General features: G+C 49.2%; 1 protein-coding gene across 1 annotated transcript; it reads right to left on the bottom strand.

Moving 5' to 3' along the window:
* Positions 1–16,821: 16,821 nt before the first annotated feature.
* Positions 16,822–24,277, bottom strand: LOC100194393 (uncharacterized). Its single transcript, NM_001352342.1, has 4 exons — positions 23,618–24,277; positions 23,333–23,458; positions 22,657–23,241; positions 16,822–17,890 (listed from the first exon to the last, which is right to left on the bottom strand). Exons 1-4 carry the CDS (start codon positions 23,841–23,843, stop codon positions 17,196–17,198), a joined length of 1,632 nt encoding a protein of 543 aa, NP_001339271.1. The 5' UTR covers positions 23,844–24,277; the 3' UTR covers positions 16,822–17,195.
* Between the last annotated feature and the right edge of the window lie 1,377 nt (positions 24,278–25,654).

Below are 25,654 nucleotides of genomic sequence, written 5' to 3' on the forward strand. Positions count from 1 at the left end.
AATCGTATCCCCGAGGTCACGGAGGCGGCCGTGATCGAGGACTTCTACAGAGGATCCAATGACTCGGCCTTCGTCCGAGCCATACTACAGAAGGCGCCAACTACCTCCGAGGAGCTGTTCCGGGAAGCCGACCTCTACATCACCGCCGACGAGCGAGCCCAGGACCTCATCGGAGGAGCAAAGCCCGCACCGGCAGCGCCACGACGCGACACGAACCAGCAACCTGACAAACGCTGGGAGAAGAGACCACGCGAAGAGGTGCATGCCGCCGGACCACCTGCCTCTCGCGCCCGGAGAGGACCTCGCGGAGGCGAGCGCACGCTGGACGACATCCTTGACGCCCAGTGTCCATACCACAAGGACATGCGCCACACCCTTCGGAACTGCCGGGACTTCAAGCATTCCGTCGGACACGGCCGACCCTTCCAACCTCTACCTCCTCCTCCGCCGCGGTGAGGACCAGAAGAACCACGACAACCCCAGCAGCAGGAGGAGGGAGGAGGAGGAGCTTTCCCGCGCGTTGACATGGAAGTCAACGTCATCTTTGGTGGACACGGATCGCGGGAGAACAAAAGACAGCAAAAGCTCAACGATCGCCAGATACTGGTGGCAACCACCGGTCCACCCGCTCCATACCAATGGTCGGAGCACCCAATCACCTTTACTCGGGCAGATCAATGGCTCAACTTTGACCACCCGGGCAAATACTCGCTCCTCGTCGATCCGGTGATCCAAGAGAGCAGGGTGAAGAAGGTGTTAATGGACGGGGGAGCAGCATCAACGTCACCTTCCCCCGGACACTCCGAGGCTTGGGAGTTCACCTCAAAGAACTCCACGAGTCAGACACTCCATTCTTCGGCATCGTGCCGACTGAGGGAGAATACCCACTGGGTCACATATACATGCCCGTCACCTTCGGAACTCCGGAGAACTACAGAACCGAGTTCCTGAGGTTCGAGGTAGCAAACTTCGACTGCGGGTACAACGCCATCATTAGAAGGCCGGGATTGGCAAAGTTCATGGCCATCCCGCATTACACGTACATGATATTGAAGATGCCAGGACCACAAGGAATCATAACTGTGCGTGCTGACCTCCAAGGCGCCGCAGAATGTTTCCGAGTGGCCATCCAAGCAGCCCTCACCACTAAACCGTCGGCAACTTCTTCGATCCAGGCAAACTCTAAGCCTGAGGAAGACCATACGGCACCGGTGAATGAAGCTCAAGCCGCGACCTCTATGCGGTCGACTGAAGAAACTAAAAGGATCAATCTGGGATTTGCTGATGAACGCAAGACTGCCATCATCAGCTCTAGCCTGGATGATAAATAGGAAAGCGCGCTCGTCCAGTTTCTGCAAGACAACCGAGACGTATTCGCATGGCAACCTGAGGATATGCCGGGAGTCCCGAGAGAACTGGCCGAGCACAAACTGAAGGTCTACCCCCAAGCAAGACCGATCCGGCAAAAACTACGTCGTTTCACGCCCGACAAGAGAGAGGCCATTCGTGCTGAGCTGGCCCGCTTGGTCGCGGCTGGGTTTATCAGAGAGGTGTTACATCCCGAGTGGTTAGTCAACCCTGTTCTTGTACTCAAAAAGAATAAAGTGGATTGGCGCATGTGCGTCGACTATACTGATCTCAACAAACATTGTCGGAAGGATCCCTTTGGGCTCCCGAGGATAGATCAGGTGGTAGACTCCACCGCTGGATGTTATGTGCTGTCTTTCCTGGATTGCTATTCCGGATACCATCAGATCAGCTTAGCAAAGGAAGACGAGGAAAAAACAGCGTTCATCACTCCGTTTGGTGCTTTCTGTTATACCTCCATGTCGTTCGGCCTCAAAAACGCTGGAGCGACTTATCAGAGAGCCATTCAAACATGCTTAGCTGATCACTGGGGCAAGCGTGTGGAAGCCTACGTAGACGATGTGGTAATCAAAACGGAGAACTCGGAAAACTTCATCGAAGACTTGCAGCTGGTTTTCAACAGTCTACGGCGGTATCGGTGGAAGCTTAATCCCGAAAAATGTGTTTTTGGGGTACCAGCAGGGAAGCTACTCGGATTTATTGTAAGCCACCGGGGAATTGAAGCTAATCCGGAAAAGATTGAAGCTATCATGAAAATGGAAGCTCCACGATCACAAAAGAAGGTTCAACGACTTACCGGATGCATGGCAGCTCTGAGCAGGTTTATATCCAGGCTGGGAGAAAAAGGTTTGCCGTTTTACAAGCTACTCAAGAAGGTGGACAAGTTTCAGTGGACTTCAGAAGCGCAGGAAGCCCTGGACGCACTAAAAAATCTTGACAACCCCACCAGTACTGAAACCACCACGGCGAGCCACGTCAACTCAACCAGCTGAAGATCTGCTACTATATATTTCTTGCACGACTCACGTGGTAAGCACCACGTTGGTAGTCGAGCGAGCAGAAGAAGGACATGCCTACCCTATGCAACACCTCGTTTATTTCATCAGTGAAGTTCTGGGTCCCTCGAAGAAAAAGTATCCTCAAGTGCAGAAGCTATTATACGCAGTACTTCTAACTGCCCGCAAGCTGCGTCACTACTTTGATGACCACAAAGTCATAGTAGTCACCGGTTTTCCGATAGGGGATATTCTCCACAACAAGGAAGCCATTGGTCGAATAGCCAAGTGGGCCTGTGAACTGGGATTCATGACATCGAATTTCGACCTCGTACTGCCATTAAGTCCCAAGCATTGGTTGACTTCGTATCAGAATGGACTGAACAACAAATACTAGAGAACCCAGAAACTGCAGAAGTGTGGAGGATGTATTTTGATGGATCGCTGAAGCTGCAGGGAGCAGGCGCAGGAATTCTCTTCATCGCGCCTGGAGGCGAACACCTCAAATATGCCCTCCAACTGTTATTTCCAGCCTCTAATAACGCAGCCGAGTATGAAGCTCTGATACATGGACTAAACATCGCCATATCATTGAGCATCAAGAGATTAATGGTATGCGGAGATTCTCTGGTGGTCATAAGCCAGATAAACAAAGAATTGGACTGTTCGAATGATTCGATGGGAAAATACTGCACTGCCGTCCAGAAACTAGAAGATAAGTTTGAAGGTCTAGAATTTCATCATGTAGAGAGAGATCGAAACACGACAGCTGATGTATTGTCCAAGTTAGGATCCAGCCGAACTCAGGTCCCACCCGGAGTCTTCGTACAAGAAATACCACGACCGAGCATCTCAACAGATCAAGCAGAAGAATGTAATATCGTGGATCAGCCCGAGTCAGACTCTGACGACTAGAGAAGGTCGATCATCAGATACATAAAGAATGAAGAGGAGCCAGATGACAAAAATATAGCCGAGCGCATCGCCAGACAGTCAGCCCACTACACACTCATTAGGGAAACATTATACAGAAGGGGTGCATCAGGCGTCCTCATGAAGTGCATTCTCTCATCTACGGGGAAGCAACTTCTAGATGAGGTCCATGCTGGGCAATGCGGAATACACGCAACATCCAAGGCACTAGTCGGAAAGGTCTTCAGGTCAGGATTCTATTGGCCAACAGCAAAAAGCGATGCAGCCGAGTTAGTTCAGAGGTGCGAAGCTTGCCAGTACTTGTCAAAGCAACAACATCTACCAGCACAGCAATTGCAGACCATACCAGTAACTTGGCCCTTCGCATGCTGGGGACTGGATATGATTGGACCTTTTAAGAAAGCTCAAGGAGGATACACTCATGTACTGGTAGCAATCGACAAATTCACCAAATGGATAGTATTCAAACCCATTGCTTCCTTAACCTCAGCCAAGGCCGTGGAATTCATACAAGACATAATATTCAGATTCAGAATACCAAACAATATCATAACTGACTTGGGATCCAACTTCACAAGTTCAGAATTCTTCGATTTCTGCGAGCAAAAGGGCATTCAGATCAAGTACGCTTCGGTAGCGCACCCGAGGGCCAACGGGCAGGTTGAGCGAGCTAACGGGATGATACTGGAGGCACTTAGGAAAAGGGTCTTCGAAAAAATGAAAAGTTCGCAGGAAAGTGGATAAGGGAACTGCCCTATGTCGTCTGGAGCCTAAGAACTCAACCTAGCCGAGCTCTACATGGAAACACTCCCTTCTTCATGGTCTATGGATCAGAGGCAGTATTACCCGCCGATCTCAAGTTCGGGGCGCCGAGGTTGGTCTTCGAAAGCATAGCAGAAGCCGAAGCTACTAGGCTGGAGGACATCGATGTACTCGAAGAAGAACGGCTAAATGCAGTAATTCAATCAGCACGGTACCAGCAGACTCTGAGACGCTATCACGACAAGGCCGTGCGACAACGATCCTTCTCAGTAGGAGATCTCGTCCTTCGCCGAATTCTAACGGGGGAGGGACGACACAAGTTGTCACCCTTATGGGAAGGGCCATTCATAATAGCAGAAGCCACTCGGCCAGGATCATATCGTCTAACTCAGATGGACGACACAGAAATTGGGAACTCCTGGAATATAGAACACCTCAGGAAGTTTTACCCCTAGCTGAATTTCAAAGGCTATCGGGATGACAATATACTCTGTAAAACGGGAGATATGTCATCAATAAAGAAGGTCTCAAAGATACTCAATTTACTCATGCTTGACTAGCACTCTTACTTAACTCGGGGTGACCACTATGCCCTGCCAGCGGAGCAATCGGCTTAAGTCGGCAAAGACTTAAGACGGTGCAACATGCTCACACTTACTTAACTCGGGGTGACCACTATGCCCTGCTAACAGAGCAATCAGCTTAAGTCGGCAAAGACTTAAGACGGTGCAACATGCTCACGCTTACTTAACTCGGGGTGACCACTATGCCCTGCTGACGGAGCAATCGGCTTAAGTCGGCAATAGCTTAAGTCGGTGCGACATGCTCACGCTCACTTAACTCGGGGTGACCACTATGCCCTGCTAACGGAGCAATCGGCTTAAGTCGGCAACGACTTGAGACGGTGCGACATGCTCACGCTTGCTTAATCCGGGGTGACCACTATGCCCTGCTAACGGAGCAATCGGCTTAAGTCGGCAACGACTTAAGACGGTGCGACATGCTCATGCTTACGTAACTCGGGGTGACCATTATGCCCTATAAACAGAAGCAGTTAACTTATGCCAGCAGCGATTTAAGGCGATCTGATATGCTTACGACTACTCATACAGGGATGACTTCTATATCCCGTAAACAAGTTTCAAAACCATCACACAGCCTTTTTACTACTACAAATTTATGCACTGTTGAATTCTAAAACAGTAGGAGAATAGCAATATCATTCAAATGCTAAACTGGTGTCCTCTAACAAACATATGACCGTGCTAACCACGCGCTCAAAGCACGCAAAACATTTCTCTATTTCGCGATGTCTTTCTCAGGAGCAACCGACGAGGAAGGGCGGCTTGAGGAATCAGGCGCAGCATTCACGTCAGCCCTTATATCTTCAGGAACGACTACATCGGGTCTCCTCATCAAGATTCGTCTCGCTCGAATGGCCTTATCCATGGCCCTGTCGCGCTGGGCCCTCAGAGTAGTGGAAGTTTCTTCAGCAACCTTGGCAGCCAGTCGAGCGTTTTCTAGCTCCTGGGTGATGTATTTCTTGGAAGCACGGAGTTCTTTGATAGTAGCATCCTTAGCCGATATCAGCTGTCTGAGACGGATCACGTCATCTATGGATTCCTGCAGTCTGCAGCGAAGATTATCTAACTCCTCCATGGAAAAGCGATGACTCCTCTCCAGGATGGTCAATGAGATGCTAGAATCACGATACAGTCTGTCAAGATTGTCGCGAGATGCGACAAGGACACGTTTTTCTTCCTGCAAACAAGAATCAACTCCTTTCAAGCATCAAACAAGCAATAGGAACACGGCAATGCAAGGTACGGCTTCACAAGTCACCTTTTCAGAATCAAGCTGAGTGCGAAGGGAAGAGCTCAGTGCATTGGCATCATCTAGGGCAGCAAAAACCTGGGCTAGTTCAGTCTGGCTTTGAGAATACTTTTCTTCGAAATCAGAGCACCGCTGGACCAGTTCAGCTTGATCTCGAGAATGTTTTTCTTCAAGAGTGGAAATTTGCCGAGTCATATCTAGCAGGAGACAATCAAACAAAAAGGATCAGGATGTAAAGCAGTTCAATAATGCAGACAAAGAGAAGCAGAAAGGCACTGACCAGCATTGGCCACCTCCAAGTCAGAGACACATTGTTGAAGTAACACTGGATTCCAACGTGCAAGAGACAAAGCTCCTTCTGGAACAAAAGCACCCTGCAACCTCAGCTGGCTAGCCATCCCGTCCACCAAAGCCTGATAAGAAGAACAGATGAGTGTAAGACAGCAGTTCACACAGCGTGAAAGTCAAGACAAGATATATTACAATACCTAGAGATTGGAAAAGAACGAAAGGACTCCCAAATCATGAGAGATCAATTGATGGCCTGGCGTAAGGTCACCACCCGAAGCAGTTTGCAACAAACCGGCAGAAACCAACTCAGTGCCATCAACAGAGCTCAAAACTTGGCCAGCGGGGACGCTGCCCTCTAGAGCGACTCCCTGGTTCGAAGCTTGGGCAATCACCATGCAGTCGGAGTGCAAGGGTGATCCCGCATGAACGTCCATGGAAGTACAAGAGGGGGACTCCGCTCGGACACTCTCGGGGGCTGGGTCATAGTTTGCGCTACCCACGCGAGCCGGATCATCTCCGGCAGTACCCTCGGGGGCTGGACAGTGGCTTGCACTTCCCACCCGGGCCGAGTCACCCTCGGCAACACCCTCGGGGGCTGGGTAAGCGTCAACACCATCCTTGAGAGCCGAGTTCTCTGCAGTGGCCACCTCTAAGGCTGAAGGCCCCTCAGTTGTTTCCATGGGACCGAGACGATCCAAATCAGTTTCCTGGCCTTCAAGAACGCGCTCTAAGGTCGATGAGGCGCGGGATGACCTCAACCCAGCATCAAGCACATCAGCACAAACCTCCATCACACCATCATCCGCTGGCTCTAACAAAAGGTCCTCTGGAACCATATCCTCCAGGGTCTGATCAAAGTTTGCCAGAGATAATTCATGTAGGCCAACAAGGGCTGACAAAGCAGGAGAAGGAACTCCACTACTCTCCCCACTGGCAATATACTGCCGATTGTTCTTCCGGGTCAGAGGGACCTCATCTTCTTCGTCCCTGTCATTTTCATCAACAACATAAGCAGCACACCCATTGGGATCAGCATCGGATGGGGCACACCCATTGGGATCAGCAGCAGATGGAGCACACCCATTGGGGTCGGCGTCAGTGAAATCAGGCACGGGAACCTCCTCAGCAGCAGGAGTCGAAGGACCAGCACCCCGATCCAAACTAGATACTTGCCGGAGACATCTCTTTTTCTTTTTTTGCTCATCCGCAGAAGGATCAAGTTGATTGGCTCGGCAAGGGCGTCTCGGGCGAGCACTGGCAGGCTTCTGAGCATCCAAAGTTATACTAGCTTTTGGGAGAGGCGCCACCACCAATGTCCCAGCAGGAGCAGCATCAGGAGAGTCCTCAGCCAGCAAATCAAGCATAGCACTTATTTCTGCGTCACTAGGATCCAAAGGCACCTCAAAGTGGACTTGCCGTTCATCGTCAGGAATTTCCCCGAGCGAAGCAACCAAAGTGTTAGCCTCGTCGATAGAGGGTCGCACTCTAAGGCCCAAACTGCCATCAGTGATAGGTGGATTCGACACAAAAAGAGTGAAGGTCTTGGGAGAAGGCAGGTTCCATGCTGAATATGCCACTGGGGCGCCAATATTTGATGCCTTGCCTCTAAGGATCATCTCAAGTCGGTTCACCAAGTCTACAGAGGGAATTCTCCTGTTGGTAACCCGAGTCGGGTCAGCTAGGCCTCTATACAGATAAGCCGGATATGCTCTGTCCTTCAATGGCTGAACATTCTTGAAAACAAAATCAGCAACCACAGCTTCAGCAGTGAGACCCCTTTCTTTCAGCATACCAACTTCAGCTAGCAAAGCCTTCGCTTCAGCTACCTCCTGATCCGTGGGAGACTCAGTCCAACTCAGAGTGCGAACATCCGGTTGTCTTCCCGACCGTGGGGGGAGGGAATTCCCATGGAACAATAAACCATTCCAAGCGCCATCCCTTGATACTGTCTTTGATAGGAATTTCAAGATACTCAGTCTTCCTCCCACGGCGCATTTCCAAACTAGCACCCCCGACCAGCTGATGCTGACCCCCGGCCATTCCAGGGCGGCAGTGATACAAGTACTTCCACAACCCAAAATGTGGCAGCACGCCCAGGAAAGCTTCGCACAAATGAACGTAAATAGAAATTTGAAGAATAGAATTGGGATTCAGGTGGGTCAAGTTAAGGTGATAGAAATCAAGGAGGCCGCGGAAGAAAGGTGAAATGGGGAGAGCGAGACCGCGGAGAAGAAAAGGAACGTAAATCACGGACTCATGGGTATCCTCTGTCGGGACAGTGACCCCATGGCAAATCCGCCAAGAACAAAGCTCCCTCGGGGGAAGAACCCCGATGGACACGAGGTGGAGGAGATCAGACTCGGAGACAACAAACATGTGATTACCTGCGAAAGGCAATTGGCTGTTGGGGTCGATAGGGGGAATTACCACAGCGGATGAACTCGAGGCCTTTCTCTTGGGCGCCATCTCAAATCTATTAGCGAACAGAGCGAGAGACGAATTGCAGGAAGGATTTGGAGGCAGAAAAACAAGAACTAGGGCACGGAAAGCAGAGGCGGCTGAAAGCACTGTATAAGCGGGATATTCCCGAGCTGGATACCGTTTCCAAAAAGCGACCAGTCAGCACCCGGCGGTTACTTCTAAAACGCCGGTGTGCCACGTCGTCACTCGGCGATTACCTCTAAAACCCCGGTGTGCCACATCATCACTCGGCTATTATCCTCAAAAGTAGCCGACACGACCCGTTTTAACTCGGCTGTTATTTCTAAAACACTGACGTTATCATCAGTCGCTCGGCAGCTATCTCTAAAGCGTCAACGATGTCCTTAGTCTCTCGGCAGTTGCTCCTAAAACGCCGACGACGCTACAAGTCACTCGGCTGTCACATCTAAGAGCGCCGACGTGGTCAACAGTTATTCCGACACTGACATGGTTTCGTCATCACTCGGACTCTATTTTAAATGCGTAAAATATCGACAATAATAGCTCGGCCATCACCCCTGAAGCGGCGATATGATGCCCGAGTTGTTTAAGTCACTATCCCAAAGGAGTTAACTTCATGAATAAGGCAGGCGGAGGAAGGACTCAAAAACTCTAAGTTATGCCACAGACACAACAGCAAGATGATCTGCACAGAGGAGACGAAACTACTCTTCATTAAAGGGAAGTTGTCATACTTACAAATCAACTCATTATGAGTTGATAACTTCCCTACTTCTACTGCTACTGCTGCTACTACTACTACTACTACTACTACTACTACTACTACTACTACGCAACACTATACTACTTTACATTACTAATACTACTACATTATTTCACTATACTACTTCTAATCTATACTAATATTTAAAAACCAGTGGCATTTAGCCACTGGTCATGTTGCCGCCCCTGCTGCCGCCCCTGCTGCTTCCACCGCCGCCGTCACCGTCGTCGTCGCCGCCACCGCCTTCGTCGTCGTTGTCGTCGTCGTCGCCACCGCCGCCGTCGTCCTCCTCGGACGAGTCCTGCTCATCCGAGGAGTACTCCGACTCATCCGAGCCTGCGAGCCCGGAGCGCTCGACGGCCCGGATGTAAGTCCAGACCTCCGCCGCGAGCCCCTGGGAGTTGTCTGAATCGTCAGACGACTCGCGCAGAGGGATGGGAGCCGGAGACCCCTCGGACTCAGAGGAGAACTCCTCCTCTGAGTATTCCGAGTCACCAAAGTCCTCAGACGGAGGAGTCGGCTCGCGCTTGCGTTTCTTGCCCATGGTGGAAATGCAGGGAGAAGAAAGAAACGAGCAGTGGAGAACAGTAAGAGATATGAAAAAATCAGAGAGGCAAAGGCACTATTTATAGGAGAAGAAGGCAACCGCTTACCTCCAACCGCGGTCACTGAACAGTCGCGAGGCATTCAATACGCACTTCAACCCGTCTGAAGACGCGCGGCTGACGCCGTTTTACGCAATGCAACACCCATTGGGACTCCAGTCAACAGCGCGGGGGATATGATTACGCCCGCCGTCACATCACATTACTACTCAGAAGCAGCGGGCTAAAACGCTCAGCGTACCAAGCCGTCCCTTGCCCACACCCATTGGGGGGGGGACGCCCAGGAATTATCAATATATTTTTCAAAAAACTGTCACATCCGTGCAGAGCATGCAATGAACACCTCAAGACCAAAATGAGATATCAGTAAGGATCAGAGGAAAGCCAAATATAGCCGGTGAAGTACAAAATCTAACCGATGGAAGCAACGTGAAGAGTAGCCAGGGAACGTCCATCAAATGTCCAATCGGTCGCAGAGCAAATAAATTGCACCACCTAGCAAGATATGGGCGGATCATGAACTCGGCTGCAAAAGACAAAATACGTGCTGACCTCGGATGCATAATACTGATGACATAATGCTGACCTCTAAAGCATAATATGGATGACATAGCGCCGACCCCTAAGGCATTCAAAAAAAAGAAAAATATGACTCTCGGCAAAAGGACATGAAGTAAAGACCTTCGAGAGGATTGTTTTCAAAAATCCACTCAAAGCTCGGGGGCTACACCCATTCGGTGCACCCCATGGATCACCATTTCAAGCCAAGATAGTGCCGACTTCTAAGGCATAAGACCAGATTAAAAGACAAGGATGGCCCTCAACTAAAGTATGAGAAGAAAATAAAAATAATCTCTGATGAAGACCTTCGAGTAGATTATCTTCTAAAATCTACTCGAAGCTCGGGGGCTACACCCATTGGGTGCACCTCTGGTGCACCCAATGAAGTTTAGGGTCCTACAAAATGAGAAGCCGACCTCTAAGGCACAAGTGTGAGGCAAAACTACAGATTTCGAGTGAAGCAGGGCAGAAGAAGACATTAAGAAACCATTTTCACCAGACTGCCCGAGAAGCCTTTCTTGTCGTAACCAAAACCTGCAAGTTGGGCCTAGGATCTTTGGGCCGATTATCTCAAAGTCAACCCAAAGATCGGGGGCTTGTAGGGGACAGATATCCCCCGGGTCCACTGGAAGGGTAAAAGACCTCACTGAAGGCCCAAGGGCCCAATAAATCGTAAGGTCATTCCTTCACGGGCCTGGGGAGGGACAATCAGTAAAGCAGATCGACATAAGGCCGGATCGACGAGAGTCCAGATGGCCCCACAACGTTGAGCAAGAAACCACAACAGAAGATCCGACTTTCCCGCGCTGGAGCCCCGCGCAGCGGAGCCAGGCGAGGATAGGTCGGCTGAATCATAGGAAGATAGACTCAAACAGTTCACTATCCTTTAGGCGCACGTTGTTATCATATCCATATGTATCGCCCCATGGTCGAATATATAAGGCCCAGGGGCACCCCTTCAGAACGATCGATTCCAACTCTACACTACCCAGCCATCTACCTCAACCCTCCACGTCCTCGCTCTAGAGAACTACCTTGTAACCCATTACACAAAGCATCTTCGCCAGGACGTAGGGTGTTACGCATCTCTAAGCGGCCCGAACCTGTAAACATTGTCTATTGTCTCTCGTGCGTCTGGCACGAACCATTTTGCTACAGTCAGCGACACCATCCTACTCCTAGAAACACCTCGAGGGGCAACCCCGGGTGTGCGGTAGGACCCAAAACGCCGACAATACCAGTGCCCAGATATTGGTTCCTTGCCGAGTGCTATGGCCCTGACACTCGGCAAACCCCCTCTTTGCCTAGTGTAACACTTGGCAAAGTGAACAATACACACCTTTTTATTTGTTTTTTTCTATTTCATCCAAACAAACAAAAGATACATCACAGATATTATCACATATATCACATATATACATCACAGATATCATCACAGACATAAATATCCAACACAAACATTAATATACAAGTTCTCAACACAAACATAAGTATCAACACAAGTTCAGAAGTATCAAAACATAAGTCTCAGGCTCTCACATAAGTATTCAACACAAGTTCTGAAGTCTGAACACTAAAAACATAACTCTCATCGAGGTGGGCGGTTCGACTGGTGCTGCGATGGGCTGGGCAGTTCATGAGGGTTGTTGGATGCCGCCCCAAATTGGCCCTGCACAGAGAAGAGATTGCATGTGTTATACCAGATGCATTATCAACATCTAACTACAATTTTGATACTCACAGGGGTATGGAATAGAGCAGGGTCAATTATAGGGAACAATGGAGGTGGCGGAGCGAAACCCTGTGTGGCGCTAAGGCTCTATATGTATTGGAACATCTCTTCCATCCTCTTGTGATCTGCCAGGTGAGCCGCCCGCTCCGCCTCCCACTTCGCCATCATCCTCGCCTCCATCTCGTGACGTTCCCTCCTATCTTCTTCTAGTTGGGTCTGTAATATTACAAGCCAATATTATAGTAACTCAAAGAGAATGTATATAACTCAAGGAATAACGAGTTACAGAAGCACTAACCTCGAGTTGTTGTATGCGATGCTATGAGTTGTCGTGCCGAGGTCGTATGGCTAGACTCGAGCCCGTGCTCCTTGCTCGCACCTGAGACAGAGTGGGAGTGGATGACGAGTCGATTGCCCCGTCGGCAATCCAGTACAGCCCATGTCTCTTTCCTCCTCCGACCCTCATGAGCACATCGGGGTCGATCTCCTCGGTCCTCGGATCGTATTCTGGGCCATGGACCTCCTGTGCCATGTCGATGTAGTCATGAAGGCAGTTGTAGACGGCATGGTTGTTGTACGCCTCGGCCCCATCATCTAGGTTGTAGGTGACATCGGACGTCGCCTTGCCCTTATGGGCCATAGCATAGGCCGAGAAGATGGAGCAAGGTTGGCCACCATGTGACGCCGACTTCAAGAAAACCAACGAGATAGTTAGAAATAATATCTAATCTAGTGTTATATACCTAAATAAAAAAGAGGGTGTACCCATGCTTCTGCATATATGCCGAGGATGCGGCTGCCTTGGTGGTGCGAGGGACCTTGCATCATCAGACGTTTGTTCCCGGCTAGCGTTGTGCGCCTCGTCCCACTCAGGCGAGCACCACCTATCCACCATCTGCTCCCAGCACAGAGGATGTGTGGCACACCAATATGGAATCATCTACAAAGTAAACACGTACACTGCATATCAGAAGATAAAATTAAATTCATGCATGGAGTACTGGTACCAAACATGCATGACTTTACCTACAGGTACTGGTCCCTGGTCAACGACATGGTTCGGGCTTGCTGCTTGGTCACCTTCTCCCCAAGGACGGAGCTGTGGTAGCTGACGATGGCCTAGATTCGGGCCTCATAGTGCATGTCCACGACGAGCTTCTTATAGCTCGTGGTGGCCACCACATCCGTCCTAGCCTCGTATCCAGCCTCGCATCTGTAGAAATCCTGCATACAAAAACGATACATGTAGGTATACATAGTGTAGGAACATACCACAAAAAGTTTGGTTAGGAAAATAAAAAAAATAAAAAGTATTTTGCCGATTATCTAGGAATGGCACTCGACAAAGAATATTGTGCCGAGTGTCTCACGTCTGACACTTGACAAAGAAGTTTCTTTGCTGAGTGTCGAAGCTTGACACTCGGCAAAGATAACGGTCGTCAGCTTTGGACGGCTGCTGACAGCCCTTTGTCGAGAGCCGCCGTTCGCCGAGTGTTCGGCATTCGGCAAAGATTTCTTTGTCGAGTGTATTTTTATGCCGAGTGTCCTGCTCTCGGTAAACGTTGACGTTACCGAGAGCAGGACTTTGCCGAGTGTGACACTTGGCAAAAACGTCTTTGCCGAGTGCCCGATAGAAAGCACTGGGCAAAGCGCCGAGCACTTGGCAAAGACCCGGATTCCGGTAGTGAATGACTCGTCAAGTTAAAATTTAGATATTTAACACAACAAAATAACTTAGCAACATAATAGCCATCTAACTAGCCAAGCTATCTGGCTCTCCAAATTGCTCCAGCTAGCCAAACTAAGTTGCATGTTAGTGAGTCTGTTAAAATAAGATGCTACATATATAGTTTAACCTTTATAGAGATATAAATAAAGAGTTAAATAGGGAGTCAAAAATATATAGTCTCATGGAAATGCTCTAGTAAATCGTGAAATTAAAGTTATAAATCTTTAAAAGACATTTATGTTCTGTTATGCACATATCCAAACCAAACGTCCCAGCTAACTAATAGTTCAGTTATTAGATACTTTTAGTAAATCAGTTAATAGTTAGTCAACTATTTCTTAGTTAGCTAATTGTACTAGTAAATTTTAGCCAACTAACAATTAATTAGCTCTAGTGTATTTTTCCAACACGACCGATCATTTTTATTATTTAGATTAATAAAAATATTTGTTATAAATCACTTGACACCACATGTACGCGCGCCGCGCGGCGACACACGTGGTGACGCGTGGGCGCTCCGGCAGTCCGTCTAGGCTAGCCCTTTCGTCCATGACGGCCATGTTCCCCGGCACCCGCAGGCTTGGCTTGGGGACAGCGGACCTGCTCCAAGCTAAGAGACAACGGCGTGTGGGGATTGATCAGCAGCATGATCAACCGAGTGCGTCGTTGCGTGAGGGTAAGGAACGCGGCGGGGCTCATACACTACTACTAGCCAGCAGCAAGCACTGGTTCTGCTTCTGCAGGCGCGCGCGATGCATTGGGACCGAGAGCCCTTGTCCTGACCCCTGCTACTAACAGATAGCGGCAGAAGCCTCCGAGCAGCTTCCCCAGGTCATTTCATTGCTATTCTTCTTCGTCATAAACTTTAGAAACATTAATTATGGTTCCTGGCAGTTCATTTTCCAATCGTGGTTTCGGTCATCGGGAGTAGATAGACTATATATAGTGTGACTGCTCCAGCTCTAAATAAAATTAGTACATTTTATAAAATAGATTATCGGAGCATGCATCTCCAAAAATTTGGACTGACTCGTCAAGTTAAAATTTAAATATTTAACACAGCAAAATAACTTTGCAAACAGACTAGCCATCTAACTAGCCAAACCATCCGGCTCTCCAAATTAAGCTGCATGTTAGAGAGTCTATTGGAATGAGATGTTATATATATAGTTTAATCTTTATAGAGATATAAATAAAAAGTCAAATAGAGAGTCAACAATATAGAGTCTCTTGGTGAAACTAAAGTTATAAATTTTTGAAAGACATTTATGTTCTGTTCTGCACACATCCAAACCAAACGTCCCGGCTAGCTAATAGTTCAGTTATTAGATACTCTTAGTAAATCAGTTAATAGTTAGTCAACTATTTGTTAGTACTTTTAGCCAACTAACAATTAATTAGCTCTAGTGTATTTTTAGAACACGACCGATCATTTTTATTTTTTAGATTAAAATTATTTTTAAATTAGTTAATTTATATTATAAAGTACAATTTCACGTTAGAGCTGAAACTGAAAGATACACACAAGCGCGCGCGCACTTATAAAGCAGCGCTATTCGTCGTCATTGATGATGATGAAGCTTTACCTAGCCAGAGCTCCGAAGCTGGCAACCCAACAGGGGCCAACACACTATAGTGACCGGCTGACTTCCCACACATCGTGTCTTGCTTTGCGGTTTCGTTAGCAGGAGTGGTCAGCCTCAGCCAACCACGGAATCACATCACTAGTCTAGTAGACGCCTCATCGTCCTGCACTCCTGCATACGACTCACTCAACAACGTACACAGACAGTACATCTAAACTTGAGAAGGTCCGTGTTGACGGGAGCTGTATCCATACTTGGGCCCTTTTATTAATTTGCAGAATACGCCCGTCCAGTCCTTGCAGCGAAATGGAATGGAAGCCGTCCAAAGTTTGGGCTACAAGTTTTGAACGACGCGTGTGTTGGCATGCTGGCTGGAGGCTGTGCACAGGTTCGGAACGAGTCTCCACAGTTCATCTGAATATAGAAGCCGATAGAGCAGATCACCAGAGTATCATACCAATAGGGATGAAAACGGTCAAAAACGATCAAAAAAACAGCTAAATTATTTTTGTTTTTATATTTTTTGGCCGGAACGAAAACGAAAACGAAAATGAAAATCAACGGTCGAAATACAAACCTCTCAAGTGATCTAATGATCAACTTGAGTATCACGGTTCTTTTTCTTATCTCAAGTCTTTTCCCGTTGTGAGAAATCTCTATAATTTGGAGTCTCTCACAGCTTACACAACTAATCTCAAATAAACCACAAGAGTAAGGGGAAGTAGAAACACACGTAAGAGACAAAATCATAGCAACACACGCACACAAGTTGAGAGAGGAGCACAAGAGACAACGCAACAGAATTATAGCTCAAACACTTGCTCGAATATCAATCTAACAAAGTAAAAGTGTGGTCGCAGTGTCTCGGTGTTGTTGGATGTTCAAAGGATGCTTGGTGTTATGATCTATACGTCTAGGGGTCCTTTTATAGCCTCAAAGGACCTAAAAGTCGTTGGAGCTTCATTTGGCAGGTTCTGGTCGAAGTTAGACATTTAAAATATCAATATATATTCAAATCTTATCATAATCCGATTACACCCTACTGCTCGCGAGCAACGTTGCCTCGGTGTTCACTAGGGTAGGTTGGGAGACAAATCGACAAACTATACATCTCCATGTGGACCGAACTTCAAAAGGATCCACAAGAACTGCATTGTAGTTTCGTGCTGCTTCTTTTGGTTCGTGCCACACGCTGGAAGAGAGAAGGCACGCGACAATCTGTAAAAGAGTCTGGACTATTGATCTTTGTTACAGAGAAAGACATGTAGTTTCTTATACATCATCATGACACCCAAAGAATGAGAAGAACAAAAAGAAAATTTGAAGAGAAATAAAAAGAGCTGCTACCCCTATGAACTAGTGTGAACAAGGTGTTTGAGGACAGCTGCCCCTGCCATAAACTATTCTTCATCTGCTTCTGCTCTAGCAACACCATGAACCAAACGAATGCACTGTAGAAGAAGGCGATCGATCCCCACCAATCTCTCGACCAAAAGAACCAACCCAATCATATTTACAGGATCTCGACGAAAACACAAAGAAATTGACAAGTATGACTAAGTCATTAGCACCTGACCAAGCTCAACTAGCATCTTCTACCTCAGCGCCGCGGCGGCGGCGCACGCCGTGGTGTTCTTGAGGTGCGTCCGCGCCGTCCTGAGTAGCTCGCCGAACCGCTTGATGTTAACGGTGACGTTCTGGCGGTCCATGTACACTTTCTTCATCTCCCACCAGCCGCGGCTGCTGATCACCCAGGGGTTCCTCAGAACGGTGCTGTCGAGGCCGTACTCGGCGGCCAGCGAGCTCTCCTCGGGCGCCACCTTGTACTCGAGGTACTCGAGGCCGAGCTGCTGCGCGGGCTTGCCGTAGAAGGCGTCGGCCGCCCAGTCGAGACCCACGGGCACGATCTGGAGGAGCACGGAGCCCGGGCGCATGAAGAGGAAGTGGGTGACGGCCGCGCCGTGCACGGCCACCATGGCGTCCGCCGACGCCAGCGCGGCGTGGATCGCGGCCAGCGGGGTCTGCCGCCGCAGGTTCATCACGTGCGGCGCGAACCCGGCCCGCCGGCAGGCCGTCACCACGTGCGGGAGGTTGAGCAGCACGCGGTTCTGCTTGCGGATGAAGATGAGCAGCTTCGGCTTGGCGGCCGGGCGCGGGCACGCCCGGGACCGGGACCGGGACGGCGGCGCCAGGGGAAGCGGCACTGGCACGGGTGGCGACGCCGACGGTGTCGTCGTCGTCCGGCTGTAGCTCCGGTGGAGTAGCGCCTGGAAATCCTTGATGCTCTTGCCTGCGTACCATCAGCATTCTTGCGTTAAGGATTTCCCCAACTTCGATGTCTTGTGTTAGGCATGGCCATATGGGACATGGATCACTGACATCACATCGTACTAGCTCACACAAGTCACAGCCACTGAATCGATCGGGTCGTCGGAAAACATCAATCACCACCAGTCCATGACACCAAACTGCAGACTCAGATCAGCGAGCAGCAAGCAGCGATCCGGCAGCGCGTGCCTTGGTCCACTCCCGTGTCGTCCGTGCGAGCTGCCTTCCCAGATCCCCAATTGACCCACTTCGCATTACTACTGGCTTTGGCTCCGGAAACCGTGTGTGCCCCGCCGCTCTACCTCTTCAAGCACTAATGCCACCAACCAAATGAACCAGGAATCAATTTTAAACTAGATTTTGCCGTGGTTGGTTTGGTAGGGGCCCAGGCGGGAGGCTTGAATGGGAGCTGTTGGGGGCCAACAGGAGCCTCTTTTTAGACGCAATAATTGTACACAAACTCTATAGGAATCAATTTATTTTTATGCGAAAACAAAGAATAGAAAAAAAATATCCCGCGTTTTAAAGGATGCAAGTTGGAGCTAAGAGTGGTAATAGATCGCGATCCAAATATTTCTTCACAACTTGTTAAGACTCTACATAAATTTTAGTTCAAAAAAGAATAAGATTAGAGCTCGATCCTAACTCGATTCAATCCTAAATTTCGTGTAAAATTTAAAACCTATTGTCAACCCCTAGTTGGAGCTAACAGTGGCCAGTGGGAGTAATCTGATGAGGTAAACAGATAGCCTCAATTTATCTACATCGTCCCTTCGTTTTTAAATGTATTGTACCTGGAATAAGCTAACTATATTAAAAATTTCCATTAAGTTAACTAATCGGATTGTCCTCACTGAATACAGAAGGCCGGCCGCCCCCTGGCTTGCCACCGGAATGCAAACGGAGATTTTTAGTTATATCAGTAAGCGTAAAACACGGTACTATTATCTCTACGTAAATATTTTTGTATGCCGCCCCAACAAAATCTATATCCACCACTGAGTGTCCTGAACACTATATCTCTAGGTATATAAGGCATTATTCGATTATTCCTGCCCCATTAATAATAATAAAAAACGCCGGTGGAATAGTAAGTAGCATGCCTTGGAGATGTGGACAGGAGAGAGTAGTAGCATGCCTTGCAGAATAGAAGGGAATGAATGTAGTATATTTACCTGTTTTTTATCATGTATGCAAACAATCCTTAGGGGGTGTTCGGGAGTGAAGTTTTTTCACAGTTTTGGAAGAATACTGCAGTATTCTCAAATACTGCAGTATTATATACAGAATGATGTTTGGCAAACTGGGTAAAATCTCTGTTTTCAAAACTGAAGTATTGCAAATACTATAGTTGTTTTAAGGCATTCTAAACTTAGCTCTGGACCTCAGTTTTCAAAACTGCGGTATTGTAAACTGTGGTATTATCATGACTAAAGTATACTGTAGTATTTCAAAAACTGTGGTTTTCAAAAACTTTGTTCCCAAACAGGGCCTTAACTGTCAATGCACAAGTGGTGCATAAGCGAGGAACCTTAGGTAGGCATGATGGTTAGTACTAAGACGAAAAAAAGAAAAGACCAAGACAAACATTGCAAAAAAAAATAAAAATAGCCACTACTATTGGTTAGCTCAGTGCCCCCACCAAATTGGCTACCCCCTCGAACCCACCGGCACAATGGCCAAAACAGAGCTATGCCACAACAGCAGCGGTTAGTACTCTATCAACAACTCAACTCTTTCCTGCCCACTATTACCCTTTTGGGCGGACGGGAGAGTTCTCTTTTTTTTTCTCCCCCGCTTTGCAGAATGTTTTTCGGTAGTTTGGTTGCCTTTATATGGCTATAACAAGTTCCCAGCCTCTCTCGTTGCTAAATAGATAAGTTGAATCAATCTGAAAATATTTGCTTCATGGCACTCGATAGTTAAGTAGTAAGCGCATATTTCTTGAACTCCTAGCATCAAACATGCACTAGCTATCTCCATTCGGTAACCACATTCCTGTTCACTACAGCTGAATCTTTCATTTCTGTTACTCGTGCAATTTTCCTTCTTATTACTAAGACATAATTAGGCTCCGTTTGGTTCCTGTAGTCCAGACACTAAAGTTTAGTTACGAGACTAAAGTTTAGTCCCTACTCTGTTTGGTTCTAGGGACTAAACCTATTCAAAACACATTAAAAGAATCATAAGAGGACTAAAATATCACATAACATTCTCCCGCCATTGGTGTAACTGAAATAAAGTATGGGAAAAAGGTGAAATTTATATGGTTTAGTCTCTTTTAGTCACCCCTTGAGTGACTAGAGACAAAAACATTTTAGTCCCAATTTTAGTCCCACCGTTTGACAATTTAGTGACTAAATAAGACTAAAATAGAGGAACTAATCTTTAGCCCCTTTTAACCAAACGGGGTCTTAAGCAAGCGCATTCGTTGTAGGAACAAAGTTTTTCTGCAGTTTTGGAAGAATACTGCAGTATTCTCAAATACTGCAGTATTATATACATAATGGTGTTTGGCAAGCTGGGTAAAATCTCTGTTTTTAAAACTGAAGTATTGCAAATACTATAGTTGTTTTAAGGCATTCTAAACTTAGCTCTGGACCTCAGTTTTCAAAACTGCGGTATTATAAACTACGGTATTGTCATAACTAAAGTATAGTATAGTATTTCAAAAACTGTGGTTTTCAAAAACTTTGTTCCCAAACAGGGCCTAAGCTTGCACTCCGAGAGCAGCAGGCAGATTATTAAAATATCTAAACCCAACCCATCTGAGCACGTCATTCAACATCATATTAGGGCTTGTTTGGATGCATGGGTATTGGAGGGTAAACCCTGTGCATTCAAATAAGCCCTCAATTCAGTCACAAGCACAAAGTTTGATCACGGCCACTTAGAATTAGAACCATCGCATTCCTGTCAGGTACCAGCTACTTAGGACACTTGTAACGCTTCAAATTAATCAGCGTGCGTGCTGTAGCGCCGTGCTGTCACAACAAGCAAGCTGCAGAAGGTGATGAAGATAAATAGAAAAAAAGGGGGGCAGACCATCGCTGGACGGGGTCGTGCAGCTCTACTCCACCACATAAGGACTGAGAGCCTAAAACCCCGTAGACACTAAGGTCTTATTCGGTTACGTCTCGATCAAAAGAGATTGAGGGCTTGTTCGGTTTCAGTGGATTGAGCACCCGGAATGATTCCTAGTTGTATTGTTAGTCTAATTTATATAAGGGTTGATGAGCTGGAATGATTCTTGGCCAAATCCGGCATAAACGAACGCCCCTGATGATGATTAAATCCATTTCTATTCAATTTAGGATTACTAGTTTGAATAAGAGAAAGGGGTTTTCGCCCCTCCAATCCGTTACTGCTCGTGCAGCCTGCGGGAGCATCATTCTCCCTCCGACATCCGGAGGCACAGCCAGTACAGTACGTACAAGGGGGTTTTAAAATGGGCCATGCCATGAGCCCATGAATGGATGCGAACACCTCAGGTCGCAGTAGGGACTGGCTCCGCGAGAGCTCGTCCTGAAGCGGCGAAGGTGGGTACAGTACTAGTTACCCCCCCATAGTCAATCGACGTGCAGACCTGACCTAAAGCTTCGTGGATCCGTTACCAAAAATCCCTGCGGTCACGCCGAATTAGTGCATGCGTTTGTGGCCACTAAAATCCCTGGCACTAGGAGCTTTGTTAATGCTGATACCCAACTAGATTCGCACGACGCGCGGCCGTTTCCGTGCGTGGGCAGGAGCACGCTCGAAGTGGCGAGCCGCGGGGGGCTGGCCACGATGCGCCGGCGTCGCGGGCACGGGAGGGACCCTCTCCTTCCTCATTTTTGTGCGGGGAGCACACCCGCTTTTTTTGCACTGACGCTTTTGCGAAAGCCGCCACCCCCGCTTTCCCCTCCTCCTGCCCCGCGCAATGATCCTCCGTCACTGCTACCTCGCGGTCGCGCCCATGATCGGTCGCTGTAAGATTCCCGCGCGGGCGATGCTTCCTCTCCACCTCAGCCTCCCGTTAGTCCGTTACTCCCCCCCCCTCTCGGTCTCGGGTCTCGGCGCCCCGCTCCGTTCGCCTTTTCGGCATCCGACCGTCGACGACGATGCCTTTTGCCCGTGCAGTAGGTGCGCCGGGTCAGAATCGTGCGCCGTGACCGTGAGCGGCAGGTGCGGGAGAGGGCAAGCCCGATGCGACAAACCCGTGCGGTGCGAGCATGTCGTGTCGGCAAGCCGAAACAGCGACCCGCGGCTGTCGCCGTCACTTGCGAAGGATTTGGAGGAACCGGCGGGCGTAGGAGGATGCTGTGGTGGCCGGTGGGTGACCAGCAGGGAGCGACGCAGCGCAGAGGAGAGAGACGGAAGCGTCAGCAGCAATCTACCGCCCCTCCCTAACGAACCACCCTAACGAACTACCGCGACTGAGAGAGACAGAGGGGCACGGGCACCAACCAAAGAATGATTAGTTAGGAGACGGAGTGCCTAAGCACGACGCCCTCGAGCTCTATCAAGTTCACCCAATGATTTCGGCACGCCTTTTTGCCGTTCCCCTTCTTCAGCCACAAGCTAAGCTTTTAGCTACTACTAGTTAACAGGTGGATCCCGAATCCCTAACGGAACTTAACTAACAAATCGACACCGCAAATCGGGGGGAATGCAATGCCATTGCCATCATCGTCTGATGTGGTGTGATTGCAAAACGAGGGAGATTAGCTAGGGATTTGTGGCGCGTACCGTTGGGCATGAGCTTGGGGTCCACGACGAGCTCCCCGTGGATGCGGAGCCCGACGATCATCTCGTCGAAGCAGTGGACGCGCCGGTCGGAGCGGAAGTCCACCACCTTGTAGTTGGTGAGCTGCTCCAGGACGGCGCCGTAGCGGCCCAGCCACCAGTAGTGGTACTCGAGCACCACCAGCACCACCTCGCCGCCGAACCGCTGCGCCGTGACGAACAGCGGGATCAGCCCGTCGCTGAACTCGTGGTACACGTTGCCCGTGTACCCGCCCGTCGAGAGCACCACCGCCGGCACGCCGCGCGGGTGCCGGACGTCGCACCGCCGCCGCAGGGCGCTGGCGCTCGCGTTGTGGCCGCCCGGCACGGGCACGATGGTCACCTCGTCGATGCTGCTCATCACGCTGTCCTCGAACTTGCGCGTGTACGGCCGCACCTTCTCGGGGCCGCTCCCGCGGGCCGCGTTGTACAGGAGCACCGACGAGGTGGACGGGTCCGTGCGCACGTCGCCGCGCAGGTAGCACACGTCGCTGCGGTAGTGGCTCCGGTCGCAGCACAGGACGCCCTCCTCGCCGTGCCCCGCCTCACCTGCACCAGTTCGTTTCGATTCGGTTGGGTTTCGATCCGGTCGGACATAGCTACCAAGCTGATCCCCCAGCCAAGCCAATAAGCAACTCACCGCTGATGAAGGCGGAGCAGGGGAGGGAGGCCACCGACCGCGTCTCCTCGCGGGCCTCGAGGCTGTTCTGGTTCGACGGCAGGTGGGTCTTGAGCGCCTCCAAGTCCTCCCGCCTGTCCACGCGCTCTGCGGGGAGGGGGGGGGGGGGGGGGGACGAGTCGCCGTTTCAGCGCACGCGAACGCAGGGAGCGAAGGACGGAAGGAGACGCGACCAATCCAGCATTCCATGGCTGCGACCCGGCGAGAGAGCAAGAAGGGGTTTGGGGACTCGGGCGCCCGGCTTACCTGAATCGGCGGTGGAGACGACGAGGGAGGCGCTGGGGATGCGAAGCACGGTGACGACGCTGTACACGGTGAGCACGAGCAGGGGCACGAGGCGGCAAGCATACCGGCTCCTCCCGCCGCCCAGCTTCTTGTGCGGCGGCGGCGGCGGCGACGGCGGGGACCTCCGGATCCACGACGGGCAGCAGGAGTGGGCGGACGGCTTGTGATGCTGCGGCAGCTGCATCATCCTCTGGCTCTCGCTCTCTCGGCTATCCCTTCCTCCTCCCTAGCTCCCTCGCTCTCACCGCCGCATGCTACGCCGCCGCCGCTGCTCTCCCTCCTTGCTTCCTTTGCTGCCACGCCGCGCGCGCTGAGCTAAAACAGCTGACCTCACACACCAGGGATATATGCAGCTGGTGGGATAGAATGGCGAGGAGGTGACGAAGTGGAGGCGAGATATGATGCTAGCCGCATCTGATGATCATATTCATGGGGGCGGAGTTGGGGTGGGGAGCAGAAGAGGTGAGCGGTGGAGGAAATGACGAAGGAGAATGCAGAGCACCGGGCTCACATGGAAGACAAGGAGAAACAGGGTGTTTTGATGACGTGTGCTAAACTTCCTCCCCTCTGTCTGCAGCTAATCCGTGTAGTTCCAACTGGTCAAAAGTCAAAGCCATACGGTGTGAGAAATGGGTTGTTTAGATTCTAGATTAATAATTATTGCAGGTTCTCCGTTCTCACACAACAGGCCTAGTGTGGCTTCGGGCTGGGCATGGGCCTGAGCCTGAAACAGCCTGGTCCAAAAGCACCAGGGTCAGTCAACCCAGGTCGAGTAATCCAGCGTCCAGCCTATACGGGCTAAGGCTGGATCCAACAAGGTCCCCTAAAGGGTTCTCTACCCTAAATATAGAGGACCAAACGGTCTTCTACACTCTCCAGCAACGTCCTCTAAACGGTCCTTTAAATTTAGAGAACGCTGCTGGATTCTCTATATATAGAGTTTCTCTAAACGATTCTCTATTCATTTGACTACTTTAAATAACCGGTTTAGTAAAACTAAAATATATACAATATTGTTGGAGACTTGTTCTCAAATGCTATGAATTAAGAACAAGGCAACATAAAATGTTAAATGTTAACGTCCTTCGTCCACGAAGCATTATTCCCTTGAGGATAATGAACCTTGGACGAAAGTTGATGAGAATATAATTACGAAGGTTAAGTCTTCGTAATTGAATTTTAATAGATTGTATAAAATAACATAAAATAAAGGGTATCAAAGGTAAATGAATCATAAACGAATCGTATTATATTTACTTAATATATTGAATCATTGAATATAGTTATACCTCTACCTTGGCAAAGGTTGGTTCCCGAATGATGCGATTGCCATTACCAGAATGCGTGAACAGTAAAGGAATACTGTTCACTATTTATAGACACAGGACACAGCCTGTGAAGAATTACAATTATGCCCCTCATAAAAGTTTACAACATTGACTCAGACCTTTATGGACTAAAAGGTCATTCTATCTTTAAGTCGGTTTGTAATACCGAAGCTTCATGAAGAGGAACCTTCGGCCATCTCATACAAACAACTTCAGCCGAAAGCCGCTTCTTCCTACAAGACCTTCGGCGACGAAGCATAGTCCCAACAGTAGCCCCTTTCGTGGTGCTAGATCGTTTTTCGTAACGAGCTTGATCCGTGAAAAAAGTCTCTTAAGCTTCGGGGAGCCGAAGGTCCAAAAAACACCTTCCCTGAGCTCGTTGTCGAGAAACGATTCAGTTTCCCAGCGCGTAGCGGTCCCACCTTGCAGAGTTACTGTTTGTCTCTGCGGTCCACCACGCAGCGAGTGCAAGCGGGTGTCCGCCTGGTGTAAAAATCCTGGCGCTTCGCCTTCTTACCTGCAGTACTATATAAACAGACGAGTAGGTGTGAAGTTACCACAGCATTCATTGCTATTTGCACTGTTTTGCTGCCAAAATTTTTAACCATCGCCGAAGCTTGACTCTCGGAATCGAACGAAGCTCCAACTTGAAGCCTGCTTTGTCAGAAGA

The sequence above is a fragment of the Zea mays genome, chromosome 8 (genome assembly GCF_902167145.1).
Source record: "Zea mays cultivar B73 chromosome 8, Zm-B73-REFERENCE-NAM-5.0, whole genome shotgun sequence".
Lineage (NCBI taxonomy): Eukaryota > Viridiplantae > Streptophyta > Magnoliopsida > Poales > Poaceae > Zea > Zea mays.

Bases quoted from the DNA above. Each gene is read 5' to 3' on its own strand.
- LOC100194393 (NM_001352342.1), bottom strand. From the start codon at position 23,843: ATGATGCAGCTGCCGCAGCATCACAAGCCGTCCGCCCACTCCTGCTGC. The intron at 23,242-23,332 runs GTGAGTTGCTTA...GAACTGGTGCAG, and splicing joins CTGCTCCGCCTTCATCAGCG to GTGAGGCGGGGCACGGCGAG. The intron at 17,891-22,656 runs GTACGCGCCACA...GATGGTACGCAG, and splicing joins CCCCAAGCTCATGCCCAACG to GCAAGAGCATCAAGGATTTC.